Source organism: Lithobates pipiens, unplaced genomic scaffold, assembly GCF_037356315.1.
Source record: "Lithobates pipiens isolate NorthernLeopardFrog02 unplaced genomic scaffold, aLitPip1_a1.2 Scaffold_16, whole genome shotgun sequence".
NCBI classification, from domain to species: domain Eukaryota; kingdom Metazoa; phylum Chordata; class Amphibia; order Anura; family Ranidae; genus Lithobates; species Lithobates pipiens.
Genome location: NW_027507748.1, coordinates 39,903,194 through 39,929,695, shown reverse-complemented (window position 1 = coordinate 39,929,695; position 26,502 = coordinate 39,903,194). Strand labels below are relative to the sequence as shown.

The window sequence follows — 26,502 nt, the reverse complement described above, 5'->3', positions numbered from 1 at the left end:
GGGTGAGTGGGTTGGAGATGGGGGATTGGTAGACGAGAACTGGAGTGTAACTGGGGGAGCCTGCTCTTTATAGGGATACAAATGGAGGAGGATTTGTGCTGGCATGAGAAAAGGATGGGGAGAGGCAAATAGATGAGGGTCAAGGGGACTGGAGAGGGGACGTCAGGGATGGGCATGGGTAGTAATGTTGCCTGGTGAAGAATAGCACCAAAGAAAGAAAGAAAGAGCTGGAGTGCCCTCATGCATCAGAATATGGCACAGTGCCCCCTTACATCAGAATACGGCATAGTGTCCCCTTATGTCAGAATCAGGCACAGTGTCCCCTTACGTCAGAATCCGGCACAGTGCCCCCTTATGTCAGCACCTGGCGGAGTGCCCCCTTACGTCAGCATCTGGCGGCGTCCCCCCTTACGTCAGCATCTGGCGGCGTCCCCCCTTATGTCAGCACCTGGTGTAGTGCCCCCTTATGTCAGCACCTGGCGGAGTGCCTCCTTATGTCAGCACCTGGCGGAGTGCCCCCTTATGTCAGAGTTTTTTTGTCCCTAAGTTCTAGATGGGGAGAGAAGGGAGGGAGATGGGGAGAGTCCAGTGGTAGTGTAGAGCTCACTCACCCCAGGTTGGTCTCTGCAGGATAAGACAGCAGCAATCATACAGCCAGATGGATCTGCCACCAGCAGTGCCTTAAAATTTCCCGCCTCATCACCCCTTTCTCGGGCACAGTACTGGGGTTTGGGTGGAGCAGACACAGAGGAGAGGGGGGGAGGAGGTGGAGCAAATTGATATAGCTCTCCTTACTGTCCTGTGGCTAAAAGGAGGGGGAGATGCTAGGTGATGGGTGATGGCTTGGCTCCGGGAGAATGTCAGACATCGAGCTTCACAGTGCAGCCAGCCCGCCCTGACAGCTTCTTTAAGCTGACGTTTATCAAACCTGCCCAGGCACAATATCCACGGCGGTAGGTGTTGCCTGGGGGCGCAGCCCACCCCAGCACCCCCTAGATCCAGCAATGGGGATGAGAAGGTGCATAAGCAGCTCTCCTCTCTTGTTGGTGTGGGGGGGAGGGGGGAACTGTCAGCGGCGGTGCTGGTTCTGTTCAGCAGAACCATATGTGATCCGGAACTGTCAGTGAGCTTCCAACCCTAAGTGAACCAGTCCTGATCGCGGCCCACTATCTCTCCACGGACCATGTAGATCTCTCACTAGTGCAATTGAGTGGATTGTACAGCAGACTGGCAGAGTCTTGGCACTGGGCTGATGGCATGGGGAACCTTGCTGCCAGCCTTAGAGGCAGCTCTTAATTAGGCAAATTAGGTGGCCGCAAAGCCCCTAGGAGTGCGAGGCCTTAGGCAAATGCCTATTTTGCCTAATTAGAAAGCCGCCTCTAAGCAGAGCTGCCATCATCATGTAGGTTGTGTCTGCTTGAGCTATATGGGAAAGAACTTTGAGGTCCATAGAGTGGGATCCTTCAACATTTTGGCTTTTGACTGTACACTTGACTGTAGAGTAAGAAGGCTGGGTGTACAGGTATATGTCCATTAGGAGAATCTACCATACTTTACATACATTCACCAATTTTACCTGATAATACAATAGACTGGCTCCAGACATTCACAAATGTGGGATGAGACACAAGGCATGTCACATTGTCTCCATCAGACTTGTATGTACTGATCACTGTCCAGGTATCATCCAAATCTTTAATTTTGGTTATGTTTATATAATCTGAATGTGGGATCCAGGAGATCTCTGCAGCCGGGAATCCACCAATGGCTCTACACTCCAGAGATCCATTACTGCTTCTATCCAGAGACACAGAGGGCTGAGCTGGAGAAATAAAGAAGAACGCATTACTAAACCATATATTACTAAATAATTGTTGTCAATGGTTTGTCAGATGTACAGATAAAACTTTATTTGAAATGCATATTAGGAGTAGGAAATGAGTTTTAATATAATAATGAAGATGTCAGGTATGGATATGTTTTACACAGTTCCGCTTGTCCCAATTGGACCAATGTAAGAAGGTATTTCAATATCTGTGCAATCCCTATAGAAGCTGGAAATCGTAGTGTAGTAGACACCACTATTTCAGTGATCTGCACTAGCGTCTGGGTTCCAATTTCTGGACCAATGCAACTATGTAAAAATATCCATACCAGGAATTATTTTTTTTAAGGATTTCTGTAGACCAGGGGTCTCCAAACTTTCTAAACAGGGGGCCAGTTTACTGTCCAGCAGACTTTAGAGCGGCTGGAAAAGGTCACGATTTGAGTGGGAAAAAACAATGCCCCTTTGGTGTCAGTGGGAGAAATTGTGCCCCATCATTGGTGTCATTGGGCCCAATTTTTGGCATCATTGAACGGAATGCTGCACCATAGTTGGTGTCATTGGGAGGAATTGTGCCCCATCGTTGGTGTCAGTGGGAGGAGTTGTGCCCCTTTGCTGGTGTCAGTGGCAGGAATCATACCCCATCATTAGTGTCATTGGGCCCAATTTTTGGTGTCATCGGGAGGAATTGTACCTCATCCTTGGTGCCAAGGGGAGGAATTGGGCACCTTCACTGGTCTCACTGGGGGGGATTAAGCCCCATTGTTGGTATTAGTGAATGAAATAGTGCCCCAAGTGCCAGATAAAAGCAAGCAAAGGACCACACAGTTTGGAGACCACTGATGTAAACAAAGCAAGAAACCTACTTTCATTGAATACTGTAAGTTTATACAGAAGCTGGTAAATGCTGGTTTTGGATGCATTTGGAGTTACAGAAGTTAGAAATAAGTCATAGTGGGCTAGTATTGGTGTTGATAGGGTGGTCATGGACTTAATATTAATCATATCTGTATACTGCAGAGAACCGAGGTGACATTATGACGTCAGAGCCATTCTCTGCAGTATTGTACTGTGTGAGCCCAAGCCAACGTTGTGACTTCTTTGGTTTCAGTAATAACTCAAAATGGAGTTCTAATCTTTGCCCATTAAAAAAAATAAAAATTGTCTGGACTTCCAATTTAATTGTTTAACACTCCTGCACCCAAGGTGATTCAAGTCATTCCCCTATTGTTGGAGTGTCAGACCTGAAATAAAAGAAATAATAGGGAAGAGAGGAACTGCTAATGTAAATTCTCCTGTCTGCAGCTCTGTTAGTCTCGGGTTTCATGCACCAGAGGTACAGGGGAAGTAAAAGATACACATAATTAAAATTAAAGCTCACATAATACTGTAAGAAGAATTACAATATTGGAAGACCTTGGAGGACACTAGTGCAAACAAGGACTGGCTACAGGAAAAAGACAGAAAGTGGCCTTTCTAACTGCCAAAGGGCTTGTAGGCAGGTGAAGTCTATTTTCTCCACTGCAGGTGGCGCTCAATCGGAGTGGCATAGTAGTGAGAGTGGAAGTCTGGAGGAACATGATTCCTCTATGGTTTCCAGGGTCACTGGGGAAGCTATCCGATTGGAGGCTGCCACTCCATGTGACCCTAGCAGCCATCTTTGGTCAGGCAGAGCCTATTTAAGGCCCTGGCTCTCAGGTTTGACACACATGTTGTGTGTGAGTAGTGTAGGGACAGGTCATCCATCTGTCAGGGGCATTAGCAGCAGGGAAAGGTTCCAGACGAAGCTTAGGACTCACAATCATCTTGGACTTCTTCCTGTTTGAGAAAGAGATGGCCACGTCGCATTATGCTGCTGGCATTAAGTGTTGTGAGTGTTCTCTTGTGCCACAGACTTACACACTGGCGGCTGGGGGAGGGTCCTGGATCCCTACCACAGTTCTATACAGTAGGGCAGAGAGAGTCAAATGTCCAGTTATGAATATTTATCATGTTTCAGCCAATCACTGGAAGGGGGCGTCCAGGGGGCTGAGGGGGTGATCAATATTTTGAGAGTCCTGAGTGTTTTTCCAGTTCCCTTGGGAGGCAGCTCTACTAAGACAAGATTTGCAGTTTGGGCCTCAGCAGGTGCTTGTTTGATGTGATATATGCAAAGAGACAGCACAAGCCATTACTGTACAGAAGCCATGTTTACTGAATGACCCAGCAGGAACAGGAAACCACACAGGTAGAAGTACAACAGAGATGCACCATAGAGTTGCATTTAAAGAAACATATCATCCATAACAGTGCTGAGCTGAGGGCCTGGGGAAGATTAATCATTGCTGGAGGGCACTGTCCTAAAGTCCCGGTCTGGAGAAGGAACTTTTTTATGCCCCTCACCGTGGAACTACCTGTGGAAGGTGGGTGGCAGTCAGCTCCTGGGACATTGTGAATAAGGCCTACAGTGGGGCTTTCATATGTGCCTGCAGCTTTAACCCATTCCCACCGAGCGTACACAGATGTGCGTACTCGGCTTTCGGGGGTTATCCCAGTACCGTTGTTTAGAGCAGGCGATCGGCTTTCCAGGTATAACAACCGATGCAGCTAAAAGCCGCTCGGCTGTTATACCGGAGGAGCTGGAGGGGACATCCCCCCACCTCTCGCCGCCTTCCACTGCTCTTCCCGTTCCACCGGAAGGCCCAATCAAACATCCGCTGATTCCGGCGTCTAGTGAAAGACTGGAATGAAGCCGGAAACGGTTTTGTTCTAGTCTCCTGGATGTAAACACGAAAGCGACATCACAACGTCACTTCCTGTTTACTCGGCTGCCAATGGCGCCAGATTTTAAAAAATCTACAGTATTCAGATACACCATTTTCGGTGATCTGAATACTTTGAAGAGCAAAGGAGGGATTGGAGGTCTTTTAGACCTCCTATCCCTCCATAAAGAGTACCTGTCACCACCTATTACTGTCACAAGGGATGTTTACATATAATAGTGATCAAAATGTTTTTTCGATTAAAAAAACACAATTTAATAATCTAAAAATAAATAAGAAAAAAAAACGTCACCACAGGCTCACGCAGCAAAGAAAACGCATACAGAAGTCGCATCTGCAATTGTAAACGGTGTTCAAATCACACATGTGAGGTATTGCCGCGATCATCAGAGCAAGAGAAATAATTCTAGCACTATACTTCCACTGTAGCTCTAACCTGCTAACCGTAAAAGTCAGTCAACTGTCTGTTGACAGACTGTTGTCCTAAAATCTTACCATCCGTACACTCCTTTTGACAACTGTCCAATTTTTGGCCAATTTTCGGGCTAATTTTCAGCCGACAACGTTTTGATTTCAGATTTTCATATGGTTAGTACACAAAAGTCAAAAGTACAAACAAGCATGCTTGGAATCATTGCTCACAAAACACCAAATTAGCAGAAGGGGCACAAAGGATGGCGCTCAAGAGCTGAAATTCCTCGTAGTACGTCATTACATTCGTGTTTCTTGCACCGTTAGCATGCACCATTAGTATGCAAGACAAGATCCTGGCATATGCCCTTTTGACAAAAATCAGATGCCTCGGTTGGCCAACAATCGTACCGTGTGTACGAGGCTTAAGACCCCATACACACTATTAGATTTTCTGCAGATTTTTGTCTTTAGATTTACCCAAACCATATAATATTAGGTCAAACTTTAAGAGTTTCAATTTGTATGCAATGAGGCAGGCTCTTGGACTACATGGTTTGTGTAAATCTAAAGGAAATCAGACAACAAATGTTGTATTGTGTGTATGGGGTCTTAATGACTGTACACACGATACAAAAATCAGATGGAAAGATTCATACGACGTGCTGTCTGGCGATTTCTGTGCTTTAGGCAGCTGATTTTGCTTTTTCGTCAGACAAAAGCTGGATGGGTAGACTATAAAAAAAAATTCAGATGTGAACTCAACGTTTGATTTTCATTTCATTAGTACAGTTTTGGTATGAAAAAAATGGTAAGTGCAAGACTACGCATGCTCAGAAACTGAAGAATACATACAAAACTATTCAACACATGACATTACTTCTGAAGTTGAATTTTGTCGTACCAAAATTTTTTATAGTGATTAACCTCTTCTCTTTCGACATGAGACTAGAGTAGAATTATAGGGGTCTGATAATGTTGAGTGTTTTATATATATAGAGAGAGAGAGAGAGAGAAGAAAACCTCGAAGAGGAGGGTGACCACATCTGCTTTAAACTCATGGAAGAAGAAATGCAGTAAATCTCCCCAGTAAAGGACACTCCTCTTGAAAATTCTGATCTGATCCTGTTTACAGAGTATTCACATCTGTAGAAAGGAGTTCCAAGAATGGCATATGCGGTGACAACATTGGAGGAAGTGATTGAGACCCAGCTACTCCCTTTATCACTTTCAGAGCAGGTTGCCTAAGTGGTAGCACTCACAAGAGCCTGTGATACCACAAAGGATCAAACAGCCAACATCTACACTGATAGCGAGTATGCTCTCAAAGTAGTCCATGATTATGGACCCATAAGGAAGAACAGACGGTTCACAACTGCTGCAGGAGAACCAATTCAAAACTGGAAATATGTATAAGAACTTTTTGAAGCAGTCTCCCTCCCAAAGGAAGTAGCCATCTTGAAAGTCAAGGAACATACTGGAGGACAACCCATGGAAGAAAAAGGAAACCAGTTGGCTGATCCTAATGCCAGGAATACTGTTGAAACCTCAATGGAAGCAATCATGACCCTAATCACTGATTTTGCAAAGGAATAAGAAGTCTGTAACAGACTGAAGAAAAGGAAGAGAAAAAATACAGAAGGCAAAGGAACTGATTAAGAAATTGCAAGAATATTCATTTGATGATAGGAATGAAATCATGAAAAGGGACAAAGCAAAGAAGGACCAAGATGGACTCTTGTGCAAGGAAAATTGAATATGTGTCCCACCTCAAACGGAGAAGATGATCATGCAACTAGTCCATGACCCAAGTCATGTAGGACCTAAGGCAATGGAGAGAAACATAAGCAAGGCTGGATGGTTTATTCAATACTCCAGAAATGCATATAAAGACTTTGTTGAGGGATGCATAATCTGTGCTAAAAACAACCCAGGAAAACCGACCAGGGTAAGACATTTGGCCAAGCCACTACTCCCTTTCCAAAGACTTCAGATTGATTGCATCCAATTGCCCAAATCAGGCCAATATCAATATGTTTTGTTGTGTGTAGACATGTTTTCAAGCTGAATAGAAGCCTGACCGGTGGCTAAAGCAAATGCCAAGACAACAGCAAAGAAGCTCCTTTCTGAAGTAATATGCCGCTTTGGAGTCACTGAAACCATAGAGAATGACAGAGGAACACATTTTACTGGACAGATCATGCAAATCATATGAAAGGAATTGGCAATTGATCAGGCCTTCCATGCTCCTATCATCCTCAGAGTTCAGAAAAGGGAGAAAAATATAGTGGAATCATTAACCACTTCAGTCCTGTAAGAGTTGGCTGCTTAATGACCAGAGCACGTTTTACCATTTGGCACTGCACTGTTTTAAAGTGGTGTTCCAGCCCCTATTTTATTTTTTTTAAAGTCAGCAGCTACAAACACTGTAGCTGTTGACTTTTAATAAGGACACTTACCTGTCCAGGGCACCTGCAATGTCAGCCGATCCGTCCCTCGTATCGTGTGCCATCCTCACTAAGGGAAACAGGAAGTGGAGCCTTGCGGCTTCGCTGCACATTTCCTACTGCGCATGTGCGAGTCCCCCAGCGATTTCTGAATGGGCGGCTGTCTTTTGTGGCTCACACACGTCCCACACAGGTTAAATTTTTTTGTTGCATTTGTATGTCATTTTTTCAGGGTGGACCTCCACTTTAAGTGGTAATTGTGTGGTCATAAAATGCTGTACCCACACAAAATTTGTGTCCTTTTTTTCCCCACAAATAGAGCTTTCTTTTGATGGTATTTTATTGCCTCTGCAATTATTATTTTTTGCGATATGGAAAAAGACCGAACATTTTAAAAATGTTTTATATTTTCTGCTTTTTGTTTTATAAAAAAATCCAATAACCTAAATTTTAGTCCTAAATTTAGGCCAAAACATATTCAGCCACATGTCTTTGGTAAAAAAAAATTCAATAAGCATATATTTATTGGTCTGCGCAAAAGTTATAATGTCTACTACTAGGGAACATATTCTGGAATTTACGCAGCTTTTAGTTTATGACTGCCTATCCCATTTCTTGAGGTGCTAAAATGGCAGGGCGGTACAGCCTCCCCTCCCCCCTCAAATGACCCCATTTTGGAAAGTATACACCCCAAGGAAATTGCTGAGAGGCACATTGAGCCCATTGAATATGTAATTTTTTGTCACAAGTGATTGAAAAATGACAAAAACAACAAAAAATTACACAAAGTTGTCACTAAATGATATATTGCTCAAACATGCTATTGGCATTTGTGAAATTACACCCCAAAATACATTCTGCTGCTTCTCCTGAGTATGGGGATACCATATGTGTGAGACTTTGTGGGAGTCAAGCCGTGTACAGGACCCCAAAACCCAAGTGCCTTCAGGCTTTCTAAGGGCGTAAAATTGTGATTTCCCTTCCTCACTACCTATCAGAGATTCGGAGGCCATGAAATAACACATTAGCACAAACCCCCCCAAATTACCCCATTTTGGAAATAAGACACTTCAAGCTATTTGCTGAGAGGAATGTTTAGTTTTGCCACAAGTTTGAGAAAATATATATATATATATTTTTTTTTACACAAAGTTGTTACTAAAATATGTATTGTTCAAACATGGCATAGTGATATGTGGAATTACAAAACAAAATACATTCTGCTGCTTCTCCTGAGTACGGGGATACTACATGTGTGGGACTTTTTGGCAGTCCAACCGCGTACAGGACCCTGAAATCCAATCACTGCCTTCAGGCTTTCTAATGCCCCGTACACACGGTTGGATTTTCCAATGGAAAATGTTCTATGGGAGCTTGTTGTCGGAAATTCCGAATGTGTGTAGGCTCCATCAGATGCACCCAGGGCCAGATTAAGAACATCGTGGGCCTGGTGCTGAGGATTTTGATGGGGCCTTTTATAAACAATAAATAAATAAAAATGCAAACTATTTTTTGTTATAACAAATTAAATTAAAGAGAGAGAGGGAGGAAGAGAGAGAGAGAAAGGGGATGAAAGAGGTGTGAGGGGTAAGGGAGGGAGGATGAGAGAGAAAGGGGGGGATGGGAGAAAGAGGGAATGACATCAACGCAGCCTGGCCAAGGCAAATGACGGAAGGCACAGAACCCAGAAGGAAGACCGGGTGAAGATGGAAGTGCCCGGGCCCCGCCGAACTGATCACAGCACAGCACTGGATGTCTGACAGGTAAGTGTACCCTAATGTGCTAATATGCTGGGCACACTTGTACATTATGGCATAACCTCCCCAAGGGCCTCTAAAAAGTAGTAATGTTAGAAAAGTTTACTACCGCTTTAATATCACAGGAGCCTCTCATGGGGCCCCTACTGACCCTGTGGCCCTTGGGCAGTGCCTAAGTACATGGTTGTCAACATTTCAAATATATTTTAGGGACGCTTTTTTTTACAAGTGCTATATTTAGAGTAGCTGACATCTCCGGTGTTCCTCTATACATCACAATAGTAATTACAAAATAAAATAAGTACTAATAATGGGGCAGAACAAATATGAGGACTGTGAGATTTCCTTTAGTGGAACTGACAAAAGTGCCCATTCTAGAGCTGGTAACATTGAGGAACATATAATTTTAACATATAATTTTAAAGAACAGTTTTTGTGGGTAAGAGGCATAGGGGAGGAGTATGGATTGTATAAAAGTGTGAAGTATGTGCAGGTGAGGGAGAGGAATGTGGAGGGTCTAACAGTGGGCACTATGTACATGAGAGGAGTGCAGAGGGTATGGCAGAAGGCACAATGTACAGGAGAGGAGTGTGAAGGGTAAGACAGTGGGCAGTATGCACAGCAGAGGAGTGTAGAGGGTATGAAATTTGGTACTATGTATAAGAGAAGAGTGTGGAGGGTATGACAGTGGGCACTATGTACAGGAGAGTAGGACAGTAAGCAGTAATTACAGGAGAGGAGTGTGGAGGGAGGGTAAGACGGTGGACACTATGTATAGGAGAGGAGTATGGAGGGTATGAAAGTTAGTAGTATGTACAGAGGTGGAGGGTATAACAGTGGGCACTATGTATAGGAGAGAAGTGTTGGAGGTATGGCAGTGGGCACTATGTATAGGAGATAAGTGTTGGAGGTATGACAGTGGGCACTATGTATAAGAGAGGAGTGTGGAGGGTATGACAGTGAGTAGTATGTACAGGACAGGAGTATGGAGGGTATAGCGGTGGGCACTATGTATAGGAGAGGAGTATGGAGGGTATGGCGGTGGGCACTATGTACAGGAGAGAAGTGTATGACAGTGGGCACTATGTATGTATGAGAGGAGTATGGAGGGTATGATAGTGAGTAGTATGTACAGGAGAGGAGTGTGGAGGGTATGACAGTGGGCACTATGTATAGGAGAGAAGTGTTGGAGGTATGGCAGTGGGCACTATGTATAGGAGAGAAGTGTTGGAGGTATGACAGTGGGCACTATGTATAGGAGAGGAGTGTGGAGGGTATGACAGTGAGTAGTATGTACAGGAGTTGAGTATGGAGGGTATAGCGGTGGGCACTATGTATAGGAGAGGAGTATGGAGGGTATGGCGGTGGGCACTATGTATAGGAGAGGAGTATGGAGGGTATGTCGGTGGGCACTGTATAGGAGAGGAGTGTGAAGGGTACGACAGTGGACACTATGTACAGGAGAGAAGTGTATGACAGCGGGCACTATGTACAGGTGAGGAGAGTGTAGGATATGACAGCTGGCGTTATGTATAGGAGAGAAGTGTGGAGGGTATGAAAGTGGGCACTATGTATAGGAGAGAAGTGTGGAGAGTATGACAGTGGGCACTATGTATAGGAGAGAAGTGTGGAGAGTATGACAGTGGGCACTATGTATAGGAGAGAAGTGTGGAGAGTATGACAGTGTGCATTATATATAAGAGAGGAGGATAAAGTAATCTGGGAAGGAAAAATTTAAAGATTTGTGGAAGGATGTTTAGGGACTGCGTAGTGGTTAAGCGGGCCAGACATGGATTGAAATTACACCAATTAAGCAGAGACCAGCCATAGTCGATCTATGTATGGGCTAGCTGGTTTTATGCAAGGCAACCTATTAAGCGACTTGAGTACAACCAGCCTGTCAGGTTTTCCCCAAAACAATCAGTGCTGCCAGCTATAGTTAGCAACACTGATCATTGTATTCACTGGCAGAACACAATAACACTGCGGGAGTGATCGCCCCATTCACAGGTCAGCAGGTGAGAGGGTGTGTGGGGACAGGCTGGGGAGAGATACTAGTCAGTCCCTGGGTAGGTACTGGTTAGTATCAGAGCCAGATACACACAGGTTACATACGCCAAGATCATTAGAGCGAGAGCAATAATTCTAGCACTAGACCTCCTCTGTAACTCTAAACATGTAACCTGTAAAAAAATGTAAAGCATCGCTTAGTACACAACAAAAAATCGTGATAACTTTAGTGTTTTTTTTTATGAATGAAACAGTTTCTTTCCAACATAAAAAGTTGCAAATACCACCATTTTATTCCATAGGGTGTCGGCTAAAACAATATATAATGCTTGAGGGTTGTGAGTAATTTTCTAGCATAAAAAAATGATGATTTTTACATGTAGGAGAGAAGTCTCAGAATGGGCCTTGGTGGCAAGGGGTTAATTATCATAAGTAATATACAAATAATTATTATAAGCTCTGTGAGGTCATCCTCTCCGTCTGCAGCAGAGTGTTCCAGCTTGTATTTATACTGCCGCTCTGTATGTAGCTTCTGACAGGCTGCGCAAGGAGACTTGTATCTCCGGAACCATATATGATAGCAGCCCCATATTTTAACCAGTGCTGGGGTGGGTCTTTAGCTACCTACCCACCAAATATGGGGTCTCTGTGACTCCTGATCGCCGAGCTACAATCCTTGAAGTCGATCTTTTTTTTTTTTTTTTTTTTGATTTTTTTTTTTTTCTGGGCAAATGGGCCTATCTTGAGAAAGGGGCCTGGAGCTGCAGCTCCAATAGCCCCTATGTTAATCCGGCCCTGGATGCACCCTACTCTATTGGTTACCTTCCCTCTATTTTTTTTATATAGCTACCTTAGGGTGCCAAGAGAGGGGGGGGCACTAAAACCGAGGGTCCTCCAAGTGCTTATGGCGCCACCCTGCTCACACCTGCTCAGTACAGCAGACCCATGACAGGTAGACGGGCACTGTGAACTTCAGCTGCTGCCTCCACACTAACTTGCACCAGCTGTCACGCCCCCTACACCTCTTCCTTTCTCCCTGCTGAAAGGCAGATGATGGGGACAAAACAAGACATCAACAAAATGGCCCCTTTCACAAGGGACAGACTCTGCTTTGCTTAGCAGGGGATCTGTCTGCTGATCCCCTGTTGAGCAGAGCTGGAGGATAACAGGACCGTGTCCCCTTATGCAGAGCAGACACAGACACAGCCCACTCTGCTCTATGGGTAGTTGTATATAAACAGACCGCCTGTCCGTTTACACCCGACTGGCATCTTCCCTGATCTGCCCAGACAGAGGGTGTCTGTCCGCCCCACCAGTTTGTTTTTGGCGGATTGGAGGGCTCAGGGCCCTCTTTCATCATAGTTCCCCCTTACAGTGTAAAGGGGAACTCTGCACATTCTGATGAAAGGGGAAATTCAGGCACTGATTTCTGTCCTCCATGCAGAGCTGTTGTCTGCTGTGTGTCCATCCATCTTGGAGCTGTGTGCAGGCAGCCCATAGAAGTGGATGCAGACGCAGCAGCTGCTTTCAGATCTGTGCATCTGCTCCTGCCCACATGCAATTTTGTCTGTGCGGACACTGTGTCTGCATCCATTTTTGTAGGCTGCCTGCACGCAGCTCCAAGGTGGATGTATGAATCTAAATGAATGAGACCTCTGGTCTCCAAACAGAGGTGTCAAAAGGATGTGAGCTGGGGGGACTATTACGGTGCATGTAAATTAAATAATATATCACATGATAAAAAACAAACACATTTTGCATAAAAATGTAGTACAGTTTATTGAATAAAACCATTACAAAATTCAACATATCCAGAGTTCGTGGAGCAGGTGAGGTATTTCAACTAGTTTCACTTTTCAGCTTCCTCAGGAACTACCTACATCTAAAAATACATCAATTATTCATAAATCTATAAAAAATATCTACATAAGTAATAAAATCACAAACCATTAAGATAAATATTAAGGAGACAGTTTGCAAAGTAAAGAGAGAACAGACTCTTACCTAGACAACCCCGCCCCAAGACAGGACAGAACCCTGCAGGGGGAAGTCTACTATGGTTTCCTATGGAACACGTTCTGTAGAGCAAATCGCCAAAATGCAAAAAACACAAAAAATGCATCGGTGTGAATCAAGCCTAAGGGAGAACTCTGGCCTCTAACATAAGAGATGCTCTGGGGACCCTGATTTAAGGGCGAACACTAAGAACTCTAATGGGAGAAGACTCTGATGTAAGGGGAAACACTGTGGCCTCTGGTGTAACATAAGGGATGCTCTGGGAACCCTGATTTAAGGGGGAACACTGAGAACTCCTGACATGGAGAACGTTCTGATGTAAGGGGGAACACTGTTACCTTTGGTGTAAAGGGGAACTCTGATGAAAGGGGTGCTCTGAGAACCCTGATTTGCCTTAGTGTACTTAGAGACAGGAGAGAGAAGGAGGAGACTTCAGTCACAGACAGGGATGGATGGTATCTGAGGCTGCTGGATTCAAATTTGTGGCCCCCAACTTTCCTTTTCTGAAGCACAGCGCCAGGGTTTGAAGTGTGTGCGGACACAGAGGGGTGGGGGGGGGTGCAGATTGAGCCCTCTCTCCTCTCCTGTCTGTGTGTGTTTGGGGGGGGGGATGTTAGTGCTGGCTGTGGGCAGTGTGAAAGAGTGCAACAGACACTCTCAGCTTAGACAACTGCAGCCAACCCTGCTGGGAAGCCATAGTCAGTCTATATAATGTGTCCGGGTTTCAGGCAGTCTGACCAAACTGTCCGGGTGAATCCTGGACAGGTGGAAAGCCTATTTGTGATATGTATATATACAATATGGTAGAAATTGTAGTGCTAAATCTGAACTGACCTTCTCACTGTGGTGAAATCAGATATTACTCACCGAATACTTGTAAAATAGTTGTAGTGATGAAGGTCCCTTCAGGAGATGACATCTCACAGGTATAATTTCCTCCATCAGATATCTGGGTGTTCTGGATGGTCAGTGTTAGATTGGTAAATGTCATTCTTGTAGTGCAGCTGCTGTTTATCTGGGGTCCTCTTTTGGCAAAGTTACCATATGAGAATAAACACGAAGAATTATTAATGTGATGGATCTCCCATATAACTCCCGTTATATTTTCTCCAAGATCCTCTCCACATTGTAGAACTGTAGAATTGTCTTTTCTCCCCACCACAACACCTGGAATCAGAAGAATCAAACGTTTTTTTGTTAGCACGCTGTTTATTGACCTTGGAAGTTACATAGTTAGTCAGGTTGAAAAATGACACAAGTCCATCTAGTTCAACCACAAAAAAAATAAATAAATAATAATAAGTCATGCATTATGTATTATCACCAGGACTCTTTACAATTAGGCAGGTTGATTTTGGTCTAATATTTATATACAGTACATATACAGAGTCTTTTTAGCAGACAGTGCTGGAACCTTATCTGACATTAAAATGTGGATTGTCATTCTCAGTCTGGAAATGCTAATTATCTGGCTGTCATTCTCACCCTTTGCTATATTTTCAGTTACTGACTCGTAACAAAATCATATATGATCACTTCTGACTTTCCTTGCGTTCCCGCTCCATAACCCCCCCCCCCCAAAAAAAACAAACAATTGATCCTGCCAGAAACATGGAGGCACCCTGTGTATTGTACACTCAAGCAGTCAAATAAGCCCTCTCAGTTCTTATCTTATGCCCCGTACACACGAGCGGATTTTCCGTCAGAAAAATCTTGGATGGTTTTTCCGACGGAATTCCACGCAAGCTTGGCTTACATACACACGGTCACACAAAAGTTTGCTGAACTTTCGACCGCCAAGAACGCGGTGACGTACAACACTACGACGAGCCGCGAAAATTAAGTTCAATGCTTCAGAGCATGCGTCAAATTGTTATCAAGCATGCGTAGGAATTTTGCGTGTCAGAATTGCTACAGACGATCGGAATTTCCGATTGGAACTTTTGAGAACCTGCTCCCAATCTTTTGCTGGTGGAAATTTGGCCAGCAAACGTCCAATGGAGCATACACATGGTCGCATTTTCCGACCAAAAGCTCTAATCGGTCTTTTGCTGGCCGAATTTCCAATCGTGTGTATGCGGCATTATACTACAAAATCACCTCCCCCTAATGCCGCGTACACACGAGCAGACTTTTCAACGGACTAGGTCCGACGGTCTTTCCGACGGACTTTCGACTGAGTTCTGACGGACTTTGCGAATTAATGAACTTGGCCACACACAATCACACTAAAGTCCGACGGATTTGAACGTGATGACGTGCGACCGGACTAGAATAAGGAAGTTTGAAGCCAGTAGCCAATAGCTGCCCTAGCGTCGCTGTTTGTCCGTCGGACTAGCATACAGACGAGTGGATTTTTCGATAGGAACTGGATCCGGCGGAGTTCCGGCGGAAAAATTTGAAACATGTTCCATTTCTAAAATCTGTCGGATTTTTGCAAATCAAAAGTCCGCTGCAGCCCACACACGATCGAATAGTCCGTCGGAATCGTTCCGTCGGACCTTTGATGTTGAAAAGTCCGCTCGTGTTTACGGGGCATAAGTGTGATATAACACACACTTGCTCATTGCATAGTCTGACATATGCTATGGAGGAGGGGAGGTGCCTGACTGTCATGGGTTTTCACTTATGAATATGGTTGGCTGAATTCATGTATTTAGGGGAATTGTTACCCCAAAACTTTTTAATGAATTTGTAATAAAGCATTTTTTTAAACAAAATAATATTACGTTGGTGTATTACTCTGGCAGAAGAATTCAACACCCTAAAAGTCCCAAGGTTTCTATTTAACATTTTTTTTTTTATGCAATTAGGGGACGTGGTGTTAATTATTACAGCTGGAATCATGTATATGATATTTCCTCTTACTTCCTGTTATGTCTCTGGGACAGGAAAGGGAAACACTTTTTTTTACTCTGTCCAAAGATAAAAATAAAAGTTTTGGTTTTATATACACTTTAAATACATACTCTGTTTTTTATAGCAGTAATCTCCCTGCCCCCACCCTCCTCTCCTCACCCCCAATATAAAGCTCTCACCTGCGGAGGATACATCCCGGTATAGAAGCAGCAGGACAGCCAGAAGATACATTGTCTGCAGGTGAGATGATGACACTAAAAATGAGAAATGTGCTATGACAATGTCACCGATACTCACAGCTATTAACAGAATCACACATCCTGTATGTCTAATGGCGTTCTTGGAACTTACATAATGTGGCCAAACAGTGGTCACTAGCAAACCCATCAAGAAAACGCTACAAATTAAATTTGAGAAAATATTTTTGTGTTACACTAAGGGGTGTAACTATAGAAAAAATACTGCAGGGCTATTTATCCTTCAAAACCACTTGTAGATGTGTTGTGTGTAAATGGGGGAAAAAAAATCAACTGTTGCAAGGCTATTTTCTTGTACGATTGAATGCTATTAAGGCTTCATGCACCCAAGACGCCGGTGAAAACTCTGCTCAAAAAAAGCTGAAACGTGTGTTTAGAAACGCCCGTTTAGCCGCGTTTGCATGCCGCGTTTAGCCGCATTTGGTTTATAAGCTTTTATAAAGATAACATCATGTAGACCCTCCCCAAGCTCTCAAAGCATGTTTTTTTTAACTATTTCTGCCATATGGGATTTGTCCCATAATTGCATGTGATTCTGAATGACTTCAATTAATTGGTTTTGGGTTACATCGGAAGTCATTTTCAGAGATATGTCTTCCAAGATGATCAATTTGCTAATCACAATCCAAGGTGTGGACAAGCCTAGCTTGGGGGAAGGGGGGTGGCTTGTGAAAAAAAGTTTCAGTTTCATGAAGGATGGGTGTTCAACATGGAAACATGGTGGGGGGTTGGGGCTGACTAGACATTGCTATGCAGGTTTTTCTATGTGAAAAAAAGACAATGCTATGGTTTGGCCAGACTAGGTGGAGTCACTGATTAGATTAGAAATTGGATGAGGGTTTGGGGCAAAGAAGTGGAGGCATTCCTCATTGTCCAAGCTACTGGAAACACTAGAGATTGTATGGGATTGTATCACAAAGTAAATACACTCTAAGAATTATATAAAGTAATTACAGCATTTTTTTTTAACTTTTTTTTATTGTTTTCTATGGTTTTCCATCATATTTCTGAGTTTTCAGGTCCAAATAATTGGGTTCATTTCAAAAACGCTTATAAACACGAACGCGGCTAAACGCGGGTGCCGCGTTTAGCTGCGTTTTGCATCTGAAAGGTGGAAATTTTTGCGTCTGAACCCATTTTTTTTGCTTCTGGAAAAACGAGGTTAAACGCAACTGCATAAAAACGGCAAAAAACTAGAGTGTGTACATGGACACATAGGATAACATTGAATGAGTTCAGGTGAAGTTGAAAAAAGTGTCCAACTGCCTCTGAACACGCGTTTAACAGCGTCTCATGTGCATGAGGCCTAATTCATAAAAAATAGAGTGAATCAGAAAAATACAGCATTATGGCCACTAGATGGAGCTGGTGATCCTAGGAAATGAATAATTATTTACTAATGTCATCAGCTCCATCTGTTGAACAAAATGCAATATTTGCCCGAGTGCTCGAACGAAGGAGTTCATTTTCTGGGAGTATTCTAATGGGTTGCTGTTCCAACAAGCTTCTTAGGATATAATCTGGAGCCTCCATATGTACCTGTTATAGGTTACCCACTTTCTTGTACTCAGTCCCCCCCCCCCCCCGATCTGGGCCTCTTCCCTTTATATCACACAGGAGGGAGGCTGGACCCCAGAGGAAAACCAGCAAACACACAAGGAAAGCTGGCACGAGCATTAACCCCTTTCTCCCAATCCGGGCAGCTAGGTAGACAGACTAACCAAGAGTAGGTAATGTGCCTACATTACCATGGCATATGTGTGGGGTCATTATCCCCCTTTCTCCCTGGTGCCTCATTCAGAAATGTGGGAGCCGGGTGCTAGTGAAGGGGTCAAGCTTAACACCCCTTCACCACCAGAGTAGCCAACATCCTTGCCAAGTCACCATTCCCCTGGCTGGTTGGCTGCCACAATAACATAGTTGTCCCTAGTCTCAGCAATATAGCCATAACTAGACAGCAGACCCATACTGGACTCTATGTGTAGTGTCTACTTTAACCTAAGTCCCCTTACTTACAAGCCCTGGTTCTTTGAATACGCCATGCAATACATCACTTAGGAGAAAGAGTTCAGACCAAGCAGTAACCAGAACTTTACTGAAGTAAGGCAGATATACAGGAACAGTTCTTGTAGGCAACTTCTTATGTATAATCCCATACAGAAGTGCTCTAATGCCCATAGGGTAATCAAAAATGCATAACAGCATAGTCCATTAGAAGCATAGTCCATAATCAGCAAATAATCCAAAAGAGGTAGCACAGAGTCCATATGGTCCATGTTTGGCAAAGATCCTTACAAGGCTATCAGTCTATGATTTGTAGTTACATAGTTAGTAGGGTTGAATAAAGACACCGGTCCATTCAGTTCATCCATTGCACACTCACATCGGTCCCTACCCTGAAGGAGACCACAATCCAAGGTTCCCATTTGTATACTAGGGCCAATTTACCTACCTGCATGCCTTCGGAGTGTGGGAGGAAACTGGAGGAAACCCACACAGGCACAGGGAGAACATACAAACTCCAGGCAGGTAGTGTCATGGTTAGGATTTGAACCAGCGACCCTTCTTACTGCTAGGCGAGAGTGCAAGCCAATACAGCACTGTGCCACCCAGTTAAGAGTCATCAGGCTCCCAGTCCCTCAGGGAGCCCCAACTGGCCCCCGCAGCTGGGAGAGCCATCTGGCACCATAACTGCCTACAACTTATCAGTATTTCCAGACACTCGTGGACATCACTGAACAGAGAGGGACCTCAGGATTATTTCCCTTAACTAAACGGCCTGAGGAAAGAGGATTGGAGTCATCCTGTGGCCAATCTGGGATCGTTTCCCCTGTCTACCATATGTGACCAGTGCTGGAGATTAAACCTGTAGCCTGCATGACCTTCCATAATAGAGGGTCCAGGCTCTTTGGTAAGAGTCCATTTCTAATTGTGGTGGTGTATTCACCCAGTGGAGGGCTTCTGATTGATCAAGAATACAAGATTTTTCACTTCATTTGACACATGTGGAATCCATGGTCTGTTTGAGAGACTACCGACACTTGGGCTTGTTTGTTTTACACAAGTTTTCTTTTTATTAGCGCAACACATTTATTGCATAGTATTTCCAGCAGCTTTCTCCTGGGGCACTGAAGGGTCCCCTTTTATGTGGATCTTTGGAAAATTTATCGGAAAATCTAGCCAATCAGTCCATCAAATCCACCACACATTAACATTGTAACAGTTTCACAGGAAAGACAGCAGACTTGACACAGATAACCGCAGAACATGAGGGTCAGGACAGAAAAAAACATTAACCCTTCTGTAGGCACCTGCCTGCAACAGTACCCTTCCATACCCCCGTCTTCAGGATGATGCACCCCGCTATAGGAGCATCAAGAAGGCCAGAAGATGCATTGTTTGCACATGGAGATAAGAGAAGCATACCATGACAATGTCCCCAGGTATTCACTATTAAAAATATACTACATTTTTAGCAAACTATTTAAAATACACTTCCTATTTACTTGCCTTCCTCAGAACTGAGCAAGGAGGTAACTTGAAAGAATGGGTAAACATTACAGAACAATTGCAGTTCAATGTGAAAAAAAATGGCGAGGGGAGTTACAATAGAATAGCTTTTCATAATAAGTGTCCCTTTGTACTTATGGAAATAAGAGCAGATTCTGAAAGACATTTTCTCTTTGTTAAGGGCAGGGTACAGGGCCAATGTTATACATTTGCTACTATATGTGATCCCAATAATCGCACTGTTGCTTTTTTATTGAAAACCCTGGATGTTGCAGGTGAGTCATCTGTACACAACAATAGGGCAGAGCCGGAAAGCATTAGTCCCAGCACTTCACACTGAGATGTAGGGACATAGCACAGGACTAAAACTTCAAGGGACAAGGGAATTTAAACTGAGATAGTTGGCAAGTATGAGGCAGCTGCTTTGGGCCCCACAACAATGACAGGGCCCAGGGCAGCTGCCCCTTTTGCCCTGCCTTAAAGATGGCCCTGCACCTTGCTGGATCCTTTCCCTGTACGGCTGTCCTCCTATTGAACCCTCTGAGTCTGCCTTTTAACATTGCAACTACTTAAGCGGTGTCCTGGCCCCAACTCTCTTTCCCTTGCAAAATATAAAATGACTGTTAAAAGAAATAAAACCTATTTTGCATCCAAGAAATGTCTGGCGCCCAATTACTTTTACCACCTTTGCACCCACTATGTCTCACAAAATAGGACAGAGTGATCCTGTGCTGAGCCCATAGAGACTATCTACTGTGAGATACTGTGTTGAGAGAGCTGCTGGGAACTGGGTACAATGCCACCAGAGGGCCATGTGCTTTAGGACTGTAAAAATATGTAAATATATATATATATATATATATATATATATATATATATATATATATATATATATATATATATATATAATCTGTCTTATATATATATATTTGGTTGATAAGCTTGAGATTGTGAGACGAATTTCCTTAATTAGTTCTGAGTCAGCGTAAATCAAAATGTGTGTTTTATGTTTTATTGTACACACTAAAGTAGAAAATAATACTTACAAAAATAGTACAATGATAAAATTCTAGTATAGTTCATTCGTTATAAAATATAGAAGAATTCTTAGCATTAAAACATGTATTCTATTGTTCTAAAATGGCGGAATAACCCTTTGTATGCTGAAGAATAACTGAAAGTCTGTGTGCTGAGATGTATGATGTATTCAGAGCCAAGAGACCGTCCTTCCAACCAGCTTTTGCTTATATAAACCAAAGCTTCTAAATTCGTGCCAAAAGAATAAACCCTCCTTCACAAGGGTGTGGGCTAAAGAGTGGTTACCATAGCTATTTACCATCTGGTATCAATCATACATAGCTGACCATTCTATTGACAGGAAGTGGGGGGGAAGGGAATAACTTAAGACTCTAAACAAAATATCAGTTACATACAGGAATATGTCTTTAAAAGCATATATAAGATTTACAATATTCATCAAAATCCTGACAAGTTTTAAATGTTTACTTTTTCAATTTCAGCATGTCACCATCTGGAGATATTAATCCAAAGCTATCATACACACAATTATTGAGAATTCATATTCTAAATAAAGTATAATAAAGCAAATTTAAATTTAAATATTAAGAATATAACATTCCCCTCTGAAATATGAATACTATCATATTTTTCAGCTATAAATCCATTCAAAACATTCATGTCTCATTCAAGCAGACTTTGATTCAATAACTCTAATGCCGCGTACACACGAGAGGACTTATGTCCGACAGACTTCCAAAGGAGTTCCGCCGGAGTTCCGACGGAGTTCTGGCGGAGTTCTGGCGGACTTTTCGACCGAACGGGCTTGGACACACACCATCACACCAAACTCCGACGGAGTCGAACGTGATGACGTACGACTGGATTCGAATAAGGAAGTTCATAGCCAGTAGCCAATAGCTGCCCTAGCGTCGGTTTTAGTCCGTCGGAGTAGCATACACACGAGCGGATTTTTCGAAGGGGACCGGGTCTGGCGGAGTTCCGTCGGGAAAATTTGAAGCATGCTTCATTTCTAAAGTCCGTCAGACTTTGGCGAATCAAAAGTCCGTTGCAGCCCACACACGATCGGATAGTCTGACGGACTCGGTCCTTCGGACTTTGGATGTTGAAAAGTCCGCTCGTGTGTACGGGGCATTAATGTTCTGTCATGTGTAACTGAATCCGTAACTCCAAAACCCATTCTCCTTTAAATCCTTTCATCTCCTTTCTTAATTTCACTTCTAATTCGATAATATCATTTTTTCATTCTAAACATCAAACATAACTGGAATATAAGAAATAACATAATAATAATAAAAATAATTACAATAGGATGTGATAAAATATTTCCTGCTGCTGAAGTTATCGATGTCTTTCCCCAAATTGATACACTATTACTAAATTTATTTCCACCAATTACTTCCTTAAAATTCTGACCATTGATGTGATATTTCTTGCAAATTACCTTGTTCATGTTTAAACAATACTTCTGCATTTTGCAATTCCTTGGCCAAAGCTATTAATAAACCTTGATCCTTTTGAATTATATTTGCCCATTTTTCCCATGGAAATTCATTTATTTTGGAAATATTATACTGTGTAGGAAGAGCGCTAATATTTTTCATAAACATATTTGTTAAATTTGTTCTCAACTCATTAATACTTATTGCAACAATGTCTCCTTCTATACAATACAAACCTTGATTTAGGTTTTCTGTATTTGTACAAGAAGAGAAAAAAGTTTTAACCCTTTCTGTATCTGACATAATCTGAAAATAAACCTTCTTTTTATCTACACGAGTAATTAATTCAGAAATTGTTTCAACTTTTTCTATTCTTGCTGAACATAATGTGTGATTATGATAACAAGAATGAAATATACTTTTATCTTGATAAGGTAAACAGATAACTTTAGACTGGGATTGTAAACATGATGACAGATCTAATTGTTCTAATTCAGAATTTTCATTGTTAAATACAAAATCTATATACTGTAATTTATAGTATAATAATTGTGTATTGCTGACAGGTAATCCCAAAACAGTGATTGGAACCAAAATATGTTCTTTTTCGGCTATTGGAATCATAGAAGAACTATAACATATGTCCTGTTTGCATCCTATCCATTTATTTACCCATAAATCTGTATGATTTATCGCATATAAATATTCTTTGGGAACTACTGTAAAATGCCAAGAGGAGTTATTCCACTCTGAAATGCTTGCGCAATTATTTTAAAATTAGTGGAATATTAATTTTGAATCTCTAAGCATGCTCTGGCTATATGAGAATGTTGTTCACTTATCATCAAATCAAGAGTAATATTTTGAAGATGTGAAATAGATGGACCCATTATATTAGCAGTTTTAATTACCATATTTTCTAAAATCTGATTTAAATGTCTTTGTATTTTAATACCATTACTTCCCACTAAACCAGCGGTTTCTAGATCAGACTTTAAAGTATTAATATACATACTATTTGTTATACTCCCGATTGTGCCAATCCCTCCTAAAATACCTTCAACAATACCACGCTTATTTCTGTTATAATTTCTATTATTAATTCCAAACCATCTCTCAATACCCAATTCCATATTAACCAAATGTTCTTGACATTGTGGAAACCTTGTAGAAATTTTCCATTCTGAAACATTAAAGTACCAAAAAATAATGACAAACTTTCCCTCTCTCAAAAGAGTTCTGGATTGCAAATGGTTAATCTGAAAAGGACTTGCAGAAATACTTTTCTTATTAACACATAGAGTTTTCCTTGGAGACATACCAATAACACTTGCCTTAGCACATGGATAATTTCCTATTGATATGCAACATTCATATATACCAGTATCATTCAAAGATACTCTCATTTGTTGATAAACAAATGTATCATTGATCCAATTCACACTACCAAAAATTCCTTTATGAATTATGATAGTAGAACTATAAAGAAAACTACCCAAAAACTCATCATTCCTTTTCCAAGTTAACAATAAATTGTGAGGTAAAGATATTTTTGTATTACATATCAAATGCAAATTATCTTTATCTTCAATAATTTTCAAAGATTGTGGGAAAATATTAATTTCTGGAACAATCCAATCAACTATAAAAATATGAATTTTGACCCTTATTTGAGTAAATTTTCTTGTTACTTTAAAATCCCATGTTCTTACAAAGTCTCCTTTTTCATCTCCAATGATGTTTAAAAGTTTTGGATTTAATATCTTTATGAAACTTTGTAAAAGGTAATAAAATTTATCAAAGGGATAAAGTATTTTCCCAGATCTTGACATAGTATTAGTAAATCAAAAAAAAGGGGAGCAACAGAGCGGGACTTTAAATGAGGCACACGGAAGCTAGAAAATCCAAATAGATAAAAAAACAGATTTTAATAAATTCAAATGGTCATGTATTGCACCTATTATTACATATATTCATAAATTAATTATATAGAATTTCATCAAAATGTACATTCCAACAAGGACTTGATAGTACATACATGGGAAACTTGACATTGAATAAATACCAGTAATCTATAGATATGTGGCACCCTAAAGTGTCACCTGAAAATAAATAATAACAAAAATAGGGATAAAACAAATTGGAACGTTCATTCTTTGTTATGAGATGTGTACACAGCATGGAAGTTGACAGCTCTACGCGTTTCGTGACTTTTTTATCACTCATCAGGAGCAAAACCATGGTGGTAACCTATAAATAGAGAGAACAGCCATGTTTGGAAATGTCTAAGAAAAGGGGTGGACAAATATACAATGTGGAGAAACCCACATGCACACTTGATCCATAGACTTGCATATATACCTGCGCAAAGATGGTGCAGAACACTGGTGATCAGGCCAGCCAAAAATGCCACAGTCCGGGGTTGAGGGGGCAAGGCCAAAGCGACACCCAAAATGCACGAATGGCAACCCAGGCAGGTCCACGTGTAGGGTGAGACATAGATTGAGTGTTGAAGGTGGAGTGACGAATGCTGAAGGGACAGCTGAAAATAAGACAATAAAATGGTCTAGATGTGACAGGGGACTGCAAAAGGAAAGATTGGTTATAAAATTAAAAAAATGCAAATGTATAAGTGCAAGAGAAAATATGAGTGAAGGTAAGAAAATCATTGTGTAGGTGTTGATGGGGAGTGTAGCAAAGAACTGCTAGGAAAGAGAAGGGAAAGGACCTAGGTATGGGAACCTGCTCAGGGAAGAGAACCCATGCAGAGGGCACCGCCATAGACTTACCCCCAACGCCATGCAACCGATACTAAGGAGGGCAAATGAAGCGTCAACAGCCGCCTACAATGCCAGCCAGGCTTGGCAGCTGCGAGCATCAACCATCCTCCAATCGTCGGAGATGGACAACCAAGCAGCTGGTATAAGTACGCCACGAGGACGCCGAACATCCGGCGCTGGGGACATGACGTCGATGCGCAGTGGACCCCGCCAGCCCTACGTCAGAGCCGGGCGGAGGGGAAATCCAGTGCGCATCGCAACCCCGGGACGTAACAAAGAACAGCACAGCCATGAGACAAACAGCGTCCCACACCACCGATGCGCACGCAGCAAGAGTAAACAGAGGGAGTATAATGTCCAATCGATTATTGGTATATTAGAGAATAATGAAAGAAAAGGAAAAATAAAAAATAAATAAAAATGAAATAAAAAATAAAAAAAGAAATAATTGATTGTTAATGCGTCCGTGTGCCTCCATCCCTAATTACATAGTTAAAAAATGGAGAGCAACAGTATTTGGGACTTTAAATGAGGTATAAATAGGAGCCGTTCAAAACCCCTCCTCCATCCCGGGTTCAATATATCAAAAAAAAAGGGGAGCAACAGAGCGGGACTTTAAATGAGGCACACGGAAGCTAGAAAATCCAAATAGATAAAAAAACAGATTTTAATAAATTCAAATGGTCATGTATTGCACCTATTATTACATATATTCATAAATTAATTATATAGAATTTCATCAAAATGTACATTCCAACAAGGACTTGATAGTGCATACATGGGAAACTTGACATTGAATAAATACCAGTAATCTATAGATATGTGGCACCCTAAAGTTTCACCTGAAAATAAATAATAACAAAAATAGGGATAAAACAAATTGGAACGTTCATTCTTTGTTATGAAATGTGTACACAGCATGGAAGTTGACAGCTCTACGCGTTTCGTGACTTTTTTATCACTCATCAGGAGCAAAACCATGGTGGTAACCTATAAATAGAGAGAACAGCCATGTTTGGAAATGTCTAAGAAAAGGGGTGGACAAATATACAATGTGGAGAAACCCACATGCACACTTGATCCATAGACTTGCATATATACCTGCGCAAAGATGGTGCAGAACACCGGTGATCAGGCCAGCCAAAAATGCCACAGTCCGGGGTTGAGGGGGCAAGGCCAAAGCGACACCCAAAATGCACGAATGGCAACCCAGGCAGGTCCACGTGTAGGGTGAGACACAGATTGAGTGTTGAAGGTGGAGTGACGAATGCTGAAGGGACAGCTGAAAATAAGACAATAAAATGGTCTAGATGTGACAGGGGACTGCAAAAGGAAAGATTGGTTATAAAATTAAAAAAATGCAAATGTATAAGTGCAAGAGAAAATAT

The 26,502-nt window shown here is 42.1% G+C and overlaps 1 protein-coding gene across 1 annotated transcript in view; it reads right to left on the bottom strand.

Moving 5' to 3' along the window:
• Positions 1 to 26,502, bottom strand: part of LOC143984093 (cell surface glycoprotein CD200 receptor 2-like) — a 43,350-nt gene that overhangs the window by 3,531 nt on the left and 13,317 nt on the right. Inside the window, exons 2-4 of the mRNA XM_077484410.1 lie at positions 16,267 to 16,321; positions 14,096 to 14,395; positions 1,577 to 1,822 (exon numbers count right to left, since the gene is read on the bottom strand). Coding sequence (XP_077340536.1) covers positions 1,577 to 1,822; positions 14,096 to 14,395; positions 16,267 to 16,321 — 601 coding nt within the window. The remainder of the gene's footprint in view (positions 1 to 1,576; positions 1,823 to 14,095; positions 14,396 to 16,266; positions 16,322 to 26,502) is intronic.